This window comes from Toxoplasma gondii, chromosome V, assembly GCF_000006565.2.
Source record: "Toxoplasma gondii ME49 chromosome V, whole genome shotgun sequence".
Taxonomy (NCBI): Eukaryota; Apicomplexa; class Conoidasida; order Eucoccidiorida; family Sarcocystidae; genus Toxoplasma; species Toxoplasma gondii.
The window spans coordinates 285,551-299,956 of NC_031472.1; the positions used below are offsets into that span (position 1 = coordinate 285,551).

At 53.6% G+C, this 14,406-nt stretch overlaps 3 protein-coding genes across 3 annotated transcripts; 1 reads left to right on the forward strand and 2 right to left on the reverse strand.

Moving 5' to 3' along the window:
* Positions 1 to 858: 858 nt before the first annotated feature.
* On the reverse strand, positions 859 to 2,516 carry TGME49_220310 (hypothetical protein). The gene has a single exon (XM_018779883.1). The coding sequence runs from the start codon at positions 2,089 to 2,091 to the stop codon at positions 1,621 to 1,623; it is 471 nt and encodes a 156-aa protein (XP_018637835.1). The 5' UTR covers positions 2,092 to 2,516; the 3' UTR covers positions 859 to 1,620.
* TGME49_220320 (BSD domain-containing protein) lies at positions 1,693 to 7,226 on the forward strand. The gene is made up of 6 exons (XM_002371516.2): positions 1,693 to 2,879; positions 3,220 to 3,330; positions 3,888 to 4,002; positions 4,376 to 4,505; positions 5,554 to 5,944; positions 6,432 to 7,226. The coding sequence occupies exons 1-6, from the start codon at positions 2,810 to 2,812 to the stop codon at positions 6,572 to 6,574; spliced, it is 960 nt and encodes a 319-aa protein (XP_002371557.1). The 5' UTR covers positions 1,693 to 2,809; the 3' UTR covers positions 6,575 to 7,226.
* A 2,376-nt stretch (positions 7,227 to 9,602) lies between these two features.
* TGME49_220330 (hypothetical protein) lies at positions 9,603 to 13,819 on the reverse strand. The gene has a single exon (XM_002371517.2). The coding sequence runs from the start codon at positions 11,989 to 11,991 to the stop codon at positions 10,354 to 10,356; it is 1,638 nt and encodes a 545-aa protein (XP_002371558.1). The 5' UTR covers positions 11,992 to 13,819; the 3' UTR covers positions 9,603 to 10,353.
* Between the last annotated feature and the right edge of the window lie 587 nt (positions 13,820 to 14,406).

Below are 14,406 nucleotides of genomic sequence, written 5' to 3' on the forward strand. Positions count from 1 at the left end.
CCCGTTATTCCCTCCCCTTCTTCTCGCCGCTTCTTCGGCGGCAAGGCCTCCCCTGGCGCGACAAAAACCTACAGCGAACCTCTCTATTTCCTTTTTTCGTCGACTTTGGCATTTCCGTCTCTGGAACGCTCCTCTCGAGAAGGTTTCTCAAAGCGCTTGGACGAGCGAAACGAAAAAAACTTTTCTGTGCCGGTTCTCCTCGACTCTTCAGTCTACACAACACAGGCGCCTGCCCACCTACGAGAGGCGAAACTTCCGTCGCCGTGAAAACCAACGCGCCGGATGTATCTAGGAAAAGACATGCATGGATCTTCTCGAGCTTTCCTCTACATGGAAAGACTTGTGCACTCGCATGTCTTAGCATGTATCGGCAGGCACAATCTTTAGTATTTTTACGCTGAGAGAAGAATTCCTAGTTTGAGGAGGCAGCTGGTGTGCTCGGTATGGGTGTATCTCTGTGTTGGTTACTCGCAGAGAGTTCCTCGGTCGACATAAGTTTCTCTACATGGCAGGTCTGGTCGTCGCCGTCTCGGCGACCACCGCAGCACAAACCGCAGCCAGCTGGCAGTACGGCACCTATGGGCAGAAACAAGTTTTTTCGCCTATTTTTTCACTTAAGCATTTTTGTGTCGACTGTGAAATCCTGCGTAGACTGTTCTTTGGATTCGAACGCGCTAGATAGAGTGCAGAAATTCTTTCGTCGCGCAGAGAAAAACAGAGTGGAGAAAGAACAGAGTGAAGGCACAGAGCGCAGCGAGCATGGGAGGAACCATCTTCGACCGAGAACGCTCAGAGTCGCTCTCGAGAGACAAAACGGTGCGAAAAGAGAGAGACACCGAAGGAAGAAGAAGGCGAGAACAGGATGGAAGGAAGACGGGGAGAACAAGAGATGGTGACAGAGAAAGTCAGACCGACAGCGCGGCAAAGACGAAACGGTCCGAGCGAAGAAAGGAAACCGTCACAGAAGGAATCAGAACGAGAAACGAGAGATGTTGACAGGACAGTCGACAGAGACAGAAAAACGAAGAGAGAAGGAAAGACGCACAGAAGAGAGGAAACATGAGGCACTGACAGAATCTCAACTTGATGCGTTTTTTAAAACGGAACGCGCGACATTCATGGCCTCGCTGCCAGGCAGAGAGGCGGATACGCCGAATCGGCACCTTCTGGTTTCCCCCTCTCGTGAAAAAGTGACAAGAGCAAAGACCGAGAAAAGGAAGGCGTTCTGCAGCTGCGAGGCTCATCTGGCGAGAACGCGGCGCCGCGCGACTTTCTCGCGACTCGCAGACAGCAGCAGTGCTTTTCTGCGCAGAAACCGAAGAAGGAACAGATGGAAGCAGAGAGAGAAGAAGCAGAGCGAAAAAGAGCGAGAAAGAAACGAAGAAGGAAGGAAAAGAGAGTGAAGGAAAAGCGAGAGAAGGAAAAGAGAGAAGGGAAGCGAGAAGACGATAGTGGAGGAGAGAAAGGGAGAAAGAGAAGGGGAAAGAAGACAAGAGATGAGGGAAGGAAAATGGAAGACGAGAGAAAAGAAAGGAGAGAAAGAGAAGAATCAGGTGATGAAGTTCAAGAAGAAGCAGTATGAAGCATTCTTCACCCTGAAGCAACAGTAGGTCAGATAGGTCAGATCTCGCGAAAGAGAAAGATGTAGACGCATGCGAAACAGGAAAAAGCGGTGCTAGCTGGAGGGAGACGAAGCTGTGTCTTCTTCCGAGTGTACAGACACTCAGTCACGTCAACATGGAGCGTTTTCTGTCTTCTCAGCAACTTCCTGCCTAGTGATTCTCTTTGCTTTCCTGCTTTTCGCGACAGAATTAAAGAGAATCTCTTCGAAAGAGCGTGAGCACACCCGGAGAGCGAAGAGAGGCATCTCCTCGCGGCAGGAACGCCAAGAAAGCTGTTTCTTTCTAGTTCATGTTTGCCATCCTTCATGTGCGAAGCATATCCGTTTCTCCTTTTTCTTTGGCTGTTCTTTTCTCCGGATTCTGTGTTTTTCTGAGGCTTTTTCACCCGCAGAACCTCCCGAGGCCCTCTGCCTCGGAGGCTCGGCGCCTCAGTATCGAGGTCACTGCGCTGCTTTCTCTTCTCTAACATGTTTTTTTCGTTCTCCTTCGTTTTCGTTTCGTTCTCCTTCGTTTTCCTTTCGTTTTTCTCCTTTCTCCTCCTCGTCTTCTTCCCCTTCTCCTCACGGTCGAGGGGGCGGTGTTTCCTTGTCGCCTAGAGGTGCAGAGTGACTGGAACTCACTGTGTCTCTGTCGACGAAAACTTTATAATAGACGACAACGCTTCTCTCGTTTTTGCGACTTTCCCTTCGTCTTGCAGCAGAAGACAGCGTGTCTCCTTCAGTTCTCTTCTCTCGTGACCATCCGTTCTTGTCTCTGTTCTTCCTCTCTCTCCCCCTCTTTTTTTCTCCCCTCAGTTTCGGTGAAACCTCGAGAGAGGCCTTCTCTCTCTCCAGGACTGTCTGTCGTGGAACGTCTGGACAAGAAGTGAAAAAGAAAAGCAGCTGTGACCTCGGGCCGCAGCTGCTCCCCTCTTTCGACCTTTCTCTCTTTCTACCTTTCTCTCTTTCTACCTTTCTCTCTGTCTATCCTTCTCTCTTTCTACCTTTCTCTCTATCCTTCTCTCTTTCTACCTTTCTCTCTGTCTATCCTTCTCTCTTTCTACCTTTCTCTCTGTCTATCCTTCTCTCTTTCTACTTTTCTCTCGTTCTATCCTTCTCTCTTTCTACTTTTCTCTCGTTCTGTCCTTCTCTCTTTCTACCTTTCTCTCACCTTCTCCGCGCCATAAGAAGAGAAGACACGAGAGAACCATGGGAGCTTCTGAGAGCACAGACAGCCTGCGGGCCGACCAAGAAGCGCGAGAGCTACGCGAACTGAATGGTGCGTCGAGCACGGCTCCCAGTTCAACGCTTTCTCCCTTCTGTTTGCTTTCTTCTCTTTCTCTTCCTTCTATCCTCTCCCCCTCGCGTCTGCATTCTTCTCCTCGTAGTTCCTCTCCCTTCTTTGTGCCTTCTTGTCTTTATTCTCTTTTCTCTCTGCTGCTGTGCGCTCCTCTTTACGTCGGTCTCTTATCTGTGCTCTCTTCTCTTCTCTCTTATCTCTTATCTGTTCTCTCTGTTCTCTCCTTGCTGTTCTCTTCTCTCTCAGCACCGATGTTCAGTCGGCGCGCCGGTCTCAGACTTCGCTTTCTTTGGCGCTGTGGGATGTCTGTACACTGCAGGGGAGCACTACCAAGACGCAGAGTATCCTTGGTTTTTCATCGTCCAGTGGGCCTGCGAGAAGCTTCCTGCCGACGCCGTCTTCACATGGAACCTCTCAGACATCAAGGCAGGTGAGAGGATACACTCCCCGCGAGAAAAACGCGCCAGAGCCATGCTCGACCGAGGCAGAACGGGAGGTCGCGTCGTTGAGGCGCCCTCTTCTTCCTCTTCTTCCTCTTCTTCCTCTTCTTCTTGTTCCTCGTCTCCCTTCTTTTCAGGATTTGTTCATTTTTTGCCTCTTCCTCCTCTCCATTTTGTCTTCGACTGAAGCTGTCGGCTGTCTGTCGCCTGCAGCGTTTCCTGCGTCTCTCTGAGAGTGAGAGAACCTCGCAGACAGGTTCGCTCTCGATTGAGCTTGGAAGGCGTAGCTGCGGTCTCCCTCGTTCTCGACGCACATGTTGGCAAGAACTCTGTCCGCCTTTGTCTCTGTCAGCGAGGAGGCTTTGTGTTTGTCTCAGACGTTCTCGTGGACGGATTGTCTCCTTTTATTCTCGCTGGTTCTCTGCTTTTCTTCCTGCTGGCGGTGTTCGGGAGTCCCCCTTCCCTTTCCTTCTGGCTCTCTGCGTCGGAGATGCATCTTCCAGTTTTCTCCGTTTTCTCCTCTCCGTTTCGTTTTCTGGCTTCGCAGAAGTTGCCGAGTTGACGGCAGATCCCATCACGTTCCTCGCCTGCTGCCCCGCCGACGAAGCCTTCCGAGAGAGCGGCGAATTTTCCTTCACAGAGAACGGCGTCTTCGTGGAATGGTAACATTTCCGACTCACCACAGGCGGCAGCTTGCGTCCCCATTCATGAACGACAGTCGCAGAAAGAGACGCAGAAGCACCAAGGGAGCGACGCTGGGGGAAGAGGACAAGACAAGACGAGGAAGAGAACAAGCCGAGAGACAAGGAGAGAGCGAGAAGAAGAAGAGACAGAGAGAGGAAGACCGAGAGGAACGCGAAGAAGAACCAAGACGTTCTCTCTGGGTGTGCGTTGCATGTTTCGCGTCTCTGCTTCTCTTCACATCCCGTCTATCCGTCCTGGACGTCGCCTTCTGCGTTGCTCTCTTCGTCGCGCTCCTTCGCGCGTCTTCATCTTCTCGTCTCTTCTCCTCACTGTTTCCTGTCCTTTCTCCAGGGCGATGCTCCTCGTCGAGCTCCTCCCTTCGCTCGCCGACGTTCGTTACAGGCTCGTGCCTGCCAAGGTCGCTGAGGAAGAATTTTGGTGTCGCTTTTTCTCCGCAGTTCGCCTCCGAATTCAGCAGCATGTGGGTTCCCGAACAGGACCTTCCACACACATCCCCGAGAAAAAAAAACAATCGGAAAGGCGACGCAGAGACAGACGAGAGTTCCTGAAATCTACGAACGTGTAGAGAAAGGAATTCAGGCGAACACTAAATATACATCAATATATATATATATATATATAAGTATATATATATATATATATATATGAACGGCTGTAGAGAGGGGTTTATACAGCTAGCAGTGAGAATATATATATATATATATGTATAGACAGAGAGGTAGATATTTATGTGTGTTGATCTACGGAGGGGGATGTACAGTGCACAAAAGGATATCTACAAATGTGTGTATATATGTTTATATTTATATCGATATATGAAGGTATATACAAAGGTGGACATTCACATAGAGCAGTGACAGTATATATATATATATATATATATTACTTTGTGTGCGTATGATGAATCGTTAGAGGGGAAAGGAAGGCATGAATATTCGCAGAGAGAGTCAGGACAGCAAAAGGAAGACAGAGGCAACATGGAGATCCCGAAGAAAGCATACATGCACATGCATGCCAATACGTACATGAGCATTTCTGTCTCGATGCAGGTGTTGAGAGATTTCTGTAAGCGCCTGTGGCTGTTGAGGTCTCGTTGGTTGTGACTGCGTCTATGTGAGCGCTGAGAGAGACATCCAAGGGAGTTGATAGATGTCCGCTTTTGGATTCGAGGGTGGTTCTTCTGCGATGTATGTGAAACGTTTTTATTCGCCTTCCGCGAGGCTAGGAGATGTCCTCTCTCTTTTTTATCTTCTTCCCCGAACATGTTTGGTTCGCTTCTCTGCAAGTTCCATTTCGTTTCCGTCACTTTCCTCAAGGGTGCGCTTCAATCCTGTTTACTCCACGTTTTCAATTCGCCGCAACTCCAGGTTTTAGGCTTGAGTTTTCTGAATTTGTGGTTCCAGCTGCATTTATGAACCTCTTTTCTCCATCTATACAGCCAAAATGTGATTTCCCTCAATCGACTCTCCATGCGTTGTCACTGGTTGTCACTGCCTTTCCCCGTTCAGGTCTTGGCTGCGCAAGAGCAGCCTCATACAGTTTCTTCGCCGTCGAACGCTTCATCTCTGGGTCACCGCCCTGCCGCGCCTCTGCCGCTGGCAGCTGAGGCGGCGGAGACTGTGGGCCGTTCGTCGCTCAACGGTTTCTCTGCGCCGGTCTCCGCGGTCTCCTTCGAGGAGTGTAAGGTTCAGCGAAGAGGAAGCCGCTCTTCGCAGGCAGAGACTGACTCAGGATTGGCGCATGCAGGAGACCTGCGGAGCAACCGAGTCGGAGCGCCGACCTCGGTGCAGGGGACAGCGGCGAAGGCAGAGGACGGTCTGCATGCGTTCGCGCCGCATGCAGCAACAAATCCGACAAAGTGCCTAGACTCACACAGCGACGGAGGCGCTCTCTTGGCAGGTACGACCCAGGCCTCGCAAAGCATCAGCAGAGGCGGACTGGGCGATAAACGGCGGGGATGTCGCGTTCTTGCAACTAAAGACGTTCTGTCTGTTCGTTGGCAGGTGGGCAACTGTGCGTATCGTTCGTTCACAGGCAGGTCCGCGAGAGTCTTTGGTAGACGAAGACAGCAGGTTTCCATCTCCTCGCCGCTGCTGCAGAAGAGGCGGCATCTTCTGCCCCCAGCTAGAGACGCGTCTGGAGACCTGTTGTGCGTCTTCGAGTCTGGCTTCTACGAAAAAAGTGGAGTTTCTGGGAGCAGTTTCTTGCCCGAATGGACGACTTCGCCCTGCGACGCCGCCGCCGCTGGCAAACCAGGAGAGTTGGGGAGGCGGAAGAGATTAAGGAAATGAGAGAGCGAGTATCTCCAGCAGGTCGCACTGTGTGCGCTGGCGTCTGTGGCTCTTCATTTCTGCGCAAAAAAGTCTGGTTTTTTTCTTGTCTTCAGGTGGCGACCGGGAGTGGAACTCCGCTGAAGACCCTCGACATCCGACGCTGATCGGCGCGCCGTCAGGAGCCGCTGCTTCGGGCGTACGGACGCCCCACTACGTGATGCAAAACGGAGGAGGCGCCAGGCCGACCTACCTCTGAGCTGTCCTAGGTGGACAGGCCTCCCTAGACTCTCCACGGCCTTAACTTCCCCACGGAGGCGTACAGGACCGATGCACACACACGACTGCACATGGCGCTATATATATATATATATATATACATAAATATATATATATGCATAAATATATATATATATATACATAAATACATGCATATACATAAATATATATATATATATATATGTATGCATGTTATGATTGCATCGGTAGGGCGGGTGGGTGTGTGCGGATCGGCCCGGAGTCGTGGGCCTGGGAGGGGAGACAGAGGAGCAGGTGGCTGCTGTTTTTCCTTTTTCTGTCACAAAAGGCCTTTTGGATACGCAGAAAACGCCTTCATCTGCAGAGTCGCATGGGGGTCCTCGGCCGGTCTACACAGTGTTTACCTGGAATTGTTCTTGGTCGACGTTCACCCTCTTTCCCTCGGATGTCTCTGTTCGGTCCGTCTCGTCTCTTTCGTTTCGCCGGGGCCAGGGGCTGATGTGTCGGCTGCGTTTTCCCGATGGGGGATGGGCGGCTTCCTCGGTTTTTCGCTGTGGCTTTTTTGAACCGGGCAACCTTCGTCCAACAACTCGGCATGGAGAAAGGGGACAAGTCTCCCTCCTCCGGTACTCTCAGGTGTGTTTGAAAGCTGCAGAGGAGTCAGGGAGGTCTCACCGCGGAAGCGTCACTTCTGGCCGCGTTTGCAGGGTCTAGCAACGGTTTTTTCCTTCTTAATGCGGACTTTTCCTCTAGATCGGTTGTCGCTCTCTTTCGCGAACAATCTCCCTTTCTGATCGAAGGACGCAACGGCAGTCCTCTTCTCTCCAGGGAAACCTGTCCGGTTGTGCAGGTTTCTCTGTTTCTTCTCTGTCTCGGTGGCCTCAGCCGGAGTCGCCTTCCGGCCTCTCCCTCAAAGCCAGGAAACACTTGAGAAGAAGAGTCTCCTGCGAAGTGAAACACCGCCTCCCCCTTCTCCTGGTCTCAGACTTGTCTCTTCTACGCTGTCTCCTTTTCGACTTAAAGTCGCCTCTTTCTCAGCTGGTTCCTAGATCTCCCTGTCTCGTCTACACAGTCTCTTTTTCGACATAGACTCGCCTCTTTCTCAGCTGGTTCCTAGATCTCTCTGTCTCTTCTACGCTGTCTCTTTTTCGACCCAGAGTCGCCTCTTTCTCAGCTGGTTCCTAGATCTCACTGTCTCTTCTTCATAGTCTCTTTTTCGACACAGAGTCGCCTGTTTCTCAGCTGGTTCCTAGATCTCTCTGTCTCTTTTACGATGTCTCCTTTTCGACTTAGACTCGCCTCTTTCTCAGCTGGTTCCTAGATCTCTCTGTCTCTTCTACACAGTCTCTTTTTCGACATAGACTCGCCTCTTTCTCAGCTGGTTCCTAGATCTCTCTGTCTCTTCTACGCTGTCTCTTTTTCGACCCAGAGTCGCCTCTTTCTCAGCTGGTTCCTAGATCTCTCTGTCTCTTCTACGCTGTCTCTTTTTCGACTCAGACTCGCCTGTTTCTCAGCTGGTTCCTAGATCTCTCTGTCTCTTTTACGATGTCTCCTTTTCGACTTAGACTCGCCTCTTTCTCAGCTGGTTCCTAGATCTCTCTGTCTCTTCTACACAGTCTCTTTTTCGACATAGACTCGCCTCTTTCTCAGCTGGTTCCTAGATCTCTCTGTCTCTTCTACGCTGTCTCTTTTTCGACCCAGAGTCGCCTGTTTCTCAGCTGGTTCCTAGATCTCTCTGTCTCTTTTACGATGTCTCCTTTTCGACTTAGACTCGCCTTTTTCTCAGCTGGTTCCTAGATCTCTCTGTCTCTTCTACGCTGTCTCCTTTTCGACCCAGAGTCGCCTCTTTCTCAGCTGGTTCCTAGATCTCACTATCTCTTCTTCATAGTCTCTTTTTCGACACAGAGTCGCCTGTTTCTCAGCTGGTTCCTAGATCTCTCTGTCTCTTTTACGCTGTCTCTTTTTCGACTCAGACTCGCCTTTTTCTCAGCTGGTTCCTAGATCTCTCTGTCTCTTCTACGCTGTCTCTTTTTCGACCCAGAGTCGCCTCTTTCTCAGCTGGTTCCTAGATCTCTCTGTCTCTTCTACGCTGTCTCTTTTTCGACTCAGACTCGCCTCTTTCTCAGCTGGTTCCTAGATCTCTCTGTCTCTTCTACGCTGTCTCCTTTTCGACCCAGACTCGCCTTTTTCTCAGCTGGTTCCTAGATCTCACTATCTCTTCTTCATAGTCTCTTTTTCGACACAGAGTCGCCTGTTTCTCAGCTGGTTCCTAGATCTCTCTGTCATTTTTAACATATCTCCTTTTCGACGTAGACTCGCCTTTTTCTCAGCTGGTTCCTAGATCTCTCTGTCTCTTCTACGCTGTCTCTTTTTCGACCCAGAGTCGCCTCTTTCTCAGCTGGTTCCTAGATCTCACTGTCTCTTCTTCATAGTCTCTTTTTCGACACAGAGTCGCCTGTTTCTCAGCTGGTTCCTAGATCTCTCTGTCTCTTTTACGATGTCTCCTTTTCGACTTAGACTCGCCTTTTTCTCAGCTGGTTCCTAGATCTCTCTGTCTCTTCTACGCTGTCTCCTTTTCGACTGAGAGTCGCCTCTTTCTCAGCTGGTTCCTAAATCTCTCTGTCTCTTGTTCACAGTCTCTTTTTCGACTCAGACTCGCCTGTTTCTAAGCTGTTTTGAGACTTGTGTTTCGCTTCTAAGCTGTCTCGTGGACGTGACTGTCTGTTCCAAATGGGTGAGGCAAGGGTCACATGAGATGTGTCTTGCGCCAGAGACATGCGGCCGCGAAACTTGGCTGGTCGCGGCAAACAGAAGAAGAGACCGCGCGGCGATGCAGGACCTAGATTTTATACGTACTCTTCTGTCGAGCTTTCTATCGTCCGGAAGTCGGCGCAGAAGATACGTTTGGGCTGCGTCTTGCGGGGCGCGCGTTGAGGCAGGTTTCCAACGGCCCAAACGCAGACGAGGGAAATCCGCAGTCGAATGTTTTTTCGTTCAACGTTTGCTGCGCCTTCAAGTGGTGCCCTGGGGGCCTGTTCTTTCAAAGAACTACGGACAGCGACACTGGAAACTCGGCTTCTTGCGTGTCTTGGCCCACGCGGGAGGGTCGCGGTTTCCACTCTCTGAAAACCTGAGAACTGGCGACCGACAGGCATAGAAAAAAAGCCGCTTCGCCACTTTCCCTGGATACCCACTTGCGTCAACAGTCGAGCGATAGCCTGTCGGCTTGCCTCGCACAGTTGTGCGTCGTTGTTGTTCTCTCCAGATCTTCTCTCCTGATCCCGTTGCCCTGGCCGAGCGACCCGACAAGCTTCGCAGGCGAACGCAGAACAACAGAACCCACTGAAAAATGGGGAAAAGGACCTTCCCTTTCTTGTCCCTCGGGCGTTTCGGTGTGTCACTTTTCGGTGCCTCCGTTCGCACGCAGAGGTTCCCCACTTTGCCTCTCTCTCTGCGTTGCCCGTTGCGAAAGCCTTTCGGGGAAGCGATAGGTCTCTCCGTCTTCCTGTCGGAAAAGCTCGGAAGGTCAGAAGCGAGCCGTTACGCAGCAAGACTGCGTGGATGTGTGCTCAGCCTTGGTCCAGACTGAAGCGCGGGAAGTTTCTCGAGTCTGCGAGCGTGAGGGACCTGTTTCTCGCTCTCCACGCGCAAGGAACTCCGGTTCAAAAGAAGCGCCACTCAGAAGCGGAGGTTCGCCGCGCGACTCGGACCGCAGGCCGTGAGTGTCGAGAACTGCAGATTTCTCGACGTTCTCTTTCCGCGGACGCGCCTTTTTCCCGGCTATTCCCCGCGCACCTGTTGACGCGCGGATCTCTCGCTTCGGCGCTCTGCGGCGCCCGCCCCCTTCTGGAACGTCTCTCGCGAGGACGCTACGCGGAGCAGGGTCGAGACGAAGGTCGCCGTCAAGAAGGCGTCCATGACGAGATACCCCCATGCTTGTTTCACGCTTCCCGACCCACTTAGGAAGAACACAAGACTCAAGGTTCGCAGAGCCAAGTGGTGCTGCGCGACGCTCCAGACCGTCTGGACGACCTCTCGCCTCCGGCTGCCGAAGGCGCCTCTGTGGAGGTCGAAAGCCAAGATCGCCAGCGGCGCGGTAGCGAGCGCCCAGCCGGTCAAGAGAACCACAGGCTCGACCTGCGGCAGGAACTTTCGCGGCGTCACCAAGCGGAGACCGAGCGCGACGAACGTGAACGCGAGGCCCGCCGCCGCGCTTCCCACGATCAACACTTGCCTCGGTAACACAGCGCCGAAAAGCTTCTCCACCGCTCGCACGACGCGACAAACGATCGCGTACATTTGCCGCGCCACCTGATCCGCCAGGGCAACGAGCGACCCTGGGGTGTGGAGCTCCCGAAGGAAGAGCAGGAAGAAGCGAGGAACCGTGACTCGGTGTGGGATGGCATCCACGAATGCGTCTACCAAGGCGCGCCCGCGATGCTGCAGCTCCGCGCGAGCCACAAGCCACCCGACAAGCTGCAGCGCCACGGCAAACACTGCGGTGGACAAAGTCAGGGTGCCCGCGAGTCTCGCACCAGACTTCCATGTCAGGGGCTGGCTGCGCGACCTCTGAGACACGAAGCTCCTCTTCGACAACGACCTTAGCTCGGTGGCGCCGTGAGCGACAGCCGTCGCTGGAGACAGCACTCTCTGGGTGCCAGCATTCACACCCTCCGAAGCTCTCGCACTCGGGTCGTCGCCTGCGCGTTCCTCCTGCCCAGCCACCGGCGCGCTTGTCTCCGTTCCTTGATCTCTTGGTTCCTCAGTGTCATGCTTCTCTTGCGTCTTCTTTTCGCGGCCTGCGTCTTCGCCACTCTCCCTCACCGTCTCCAGATGAAGAGTTTGCACTCCGTCGGCTCCGGGGCCGCCGAGGACGCGAGCAGTCTCCTCAGCCGCCTCGCGGCCGGGCTCCTCCAAACGGTTCATCGTTTCGCTCGCCTCTCGGGCAGACGCCGCTTCCACGTCCGCATCTTCCTCGTCAGACTCTGGAGATGCCGCCGCGTTTTCGTCTGGACCTGTGGACGCGCGAGACCCGCTCTTCCTCCGCAGGCGGGGCAGGACAGCAACGGAACCTGGCGGCGCGACTGGGAGACTCTGCTCGCCTTCTTCAGCATCTCTTGAGGCAGAGGCCGTTTCGCTCGCGCTTCTCGCGAACGGGTGCGAGAAGTATGAGTGCTCTGTCTGCGACTCCAGGTCCCGGTCTTGAGTGGAGTCAAAATGACCCTGAGCGCGTTCAGGCGGAAAACTCACCTCCGCATCCCTCGGTTCCACGGCAGTCTGTCTGTTCTCAGACTGGGCATCCCCCTCCGCAAGCAGACAGAGACCCAGGAGACACCAGAAGCCGAGGCGCACCCGAGTCGAGCTCCCTCTCCGGACGCGCGAAACGTCACTCACCTTCAGTCGCCGCGGGATCTCCATTGTGCGAGAGACTCCATCTGCGCGTCTCCAGCCCCCAGAACGCGGGTGCGGGGCACCCCAGCAGGGTCAGCGAAGCACGCGCTCTGCTGTCCGCGGCGGAGAGAGAGTTCAAGGGAGAAAACGCAGGGAACAGCCGACCTCCAGAGAAACTCAACTCTCACCAATGCGAGCGCCCAACCTGGCTTGTCTGTGAGACGCCCTCTAGAGGTCCCCCGTCGAGGCAAAGTCGTGGATTGTCAAATGGAAGCTCTCTGAGGAGAAAAGCGCCATGGGCCGCATTGGAGGCTCGTCCACGCTTGAGAGCGCGAAAGAAGGCAAGGACGCCGTCTTTTGCCTTCCCTCACCCGCATCCAACGTAGTGTAGACTCGAGGGAGGACGGCGAGAAAAAGGGAGCCTTTTCTGTTCGCACAGACGACTGTTTTTCTTCATTCCACGAGCGCCGAAGCGACTCGGAAACGGCGGCTACCTGTCTAGACGGAACTTGGGAGCCACTGGGAAGAAGGGTCGATGGTCGACCTAGCGGCCCGTCACGCTCTTCAGTCGAGATCCTGTGGCTGCTGGTGCTTGAGGTCGGCCCAACGGTGCGAAGTGTGTTTCAAAGAGAAGGAAAAACGGACAGTCCTCTCTCACCCGTAGGGAATCCAACCGGGATCGTGTATAAAACCGGAGCAGCCCAGAGGGTCGCTCGCCGCTTTCCTGTCTTCACACACACTCTCGACAGAAGGATAGCCTCTCCGACCCCTCACCGCGCACCGTTAGCGTCTTTCAGAAACCACTCGGCAGGGTGTCTGTACCGTTCAGATGAAACTCGGAAACGAGTTTCTTCAATCGGTCGCGAAACGGAGAGAGGTTGACGCCTCGCGGACCGGGAACTTCCCTTTCCTGGTCAGGGTTTAGGGTGCGTGCGGCAGCGAGTGCGCAGAAGCCACAAGAAAAGTTTCTCTGCGTGCAAAAGGGGAGATGCCCGCTGGTTTCGCAGAGTGGAGCCAAAAAAAAAGCTTCTGAAAAGGAAAGACCACGTGTGTCGCTTTCTGCGCGAAGGTGAAAACGCAACCCACAGTCGCGCCTTCCCCAGATCCAACCCCGCTGAGAGCAGAGGCTTCCGGCAGCGCCGGTGTCGTCCGCCTGTCTGAAGATGTTGTCTGGCGACCGCAGAACTTCCCGGGTGTGCAGCTGGCCGATCGGCGGCGAAACATTCTGTAGAAGGCGTAAAAAGCGAGGAAAGAAGATTGCTTTTGCGGCGCGAAACCCCGCAAGCCCGCCGAGGCGGGCACCTTCTACAGCACAGTGACTTTCGACGGGTGCGGCTGTGTCGATTCGGTAACGCAGAAGACGCGGAAAGAGTGTGCACCGAGGAAAAATCTCAAAGGACAAAGTCGGTAAGAAGAGTATGGACGAACACACAACGAAACATAACTCCACCTTCGAGAAGAATGCCCTAAAGATTCCATGAACGTCCACGCGAAAAGAGTCGCGAACCCCCGCTCCTCTCCGCCGCGGCCTCTGGCAAACCACCAGCCGAGCCGCCGCGAGTCTTTGTGGCGCGGACCCTCATGGTCACTTTCCCCATTTGTTGAGAAAAGAATTCACGACAGACGGCAACGTAGAGGAATACGAAAGAGCAGAGCCAATCGGGGCTTTTCTTCCAAGGAAAATAGGCAGAATGACTCTCCGGGTCACTAGTGATCTCGCACCAGCTACCTTATTGGCACACTGAGTTGGTGTGGCGGGACCTCCGTGGCTCCTCCGAGTGGCATCTGAAACTGCGCGGTCACCTTTATCGAGTCTTTGTTTTGGTCGTCCGTTTCACGTACTAAAGCTCAAGTTTTTCCACTGGAAACCGAGACTGGCCCGACAGAGTCTTTGGACAGGACGGCTTTCTTGCCTCTCCCCACTCTCCGCCCGCCTTCAGGCGGGCGCCACCAGCTGGGGCGCTCTTGCTATGCCCTTCTCGTGGTTTCTCGGTGAAAAAAAGGCGAGGAAAGATGCAAAAGAAAGGAAACAGTGAAGTTCCGAAAGTGGTGTCTCTGAGGGGTGGTCACCCCGGGGGAAATAGTTCCCTCCTGTTGGCAGTAGGGTGTAGAAAAGTGGGGACGAGGTCACCTTTGTGTGTGTGTGGGACATGCATCACCATGTGTCGTTTGTCCCGCAAGCAAAACAAGAACAGGGGAGTTTTTTCCTTGAAAGAGGACGGGAAACCCGGCAAAGAGAGTCCAAACGGTTTTAGGTAAACAAGCGACCGAGCCCTCAACGTTTTGGTGTCACGCGAAGCTTCGCAAGCCAGCCACAAGCTGTAGCCTGACTGTCAGGACTGGGCCTGAGAGAGCAGGGAAAGTACGGGAGGAGGCTAGATTTCTGAAATGATTTGCGTGCAAGAAATCTTCGGCGGGCGCATGCTGTCCTCTTACATTCAG

Coding starts and splice junctions, on each gene's coding strand:
- TGME49_220310 (XM_018779883.1), bottom strand. CDS start 2,091: ATGTTAGAGAAGAGAAAGCAGCGCAGTGACCTCGATACTGAGGCGCCG.
- TGME49_220320 (XM_002371516.2), top strand. CDS start 2,810: ATGGGAGCTTCTGAGAGCACAGACAGCCTGCGGGCCGACCAAGAAGCG. Junction 3,331..3,887: donor CCTCTCAGACATCAAGGCAG/GTGAGAGGATAC, acceptor CTGGCTTCGCAG/AAGTTGCCGAGTTGACGGCA. Junction 5,945..6,431: donor CGGAGGCGCTCTCTTGGCAG/GTACGACCCAGG, acceptor TCTTGTCTTCAG/GTGGCGACCGGGAGTGGAAC.
- TGME49_220330 (XM_002371517.2), bottom strand. CDS start 11,991: ATGGAGATCCCGCGGCGACTGAAGGTGAGTGACGTTTCGCGCGTCCGG.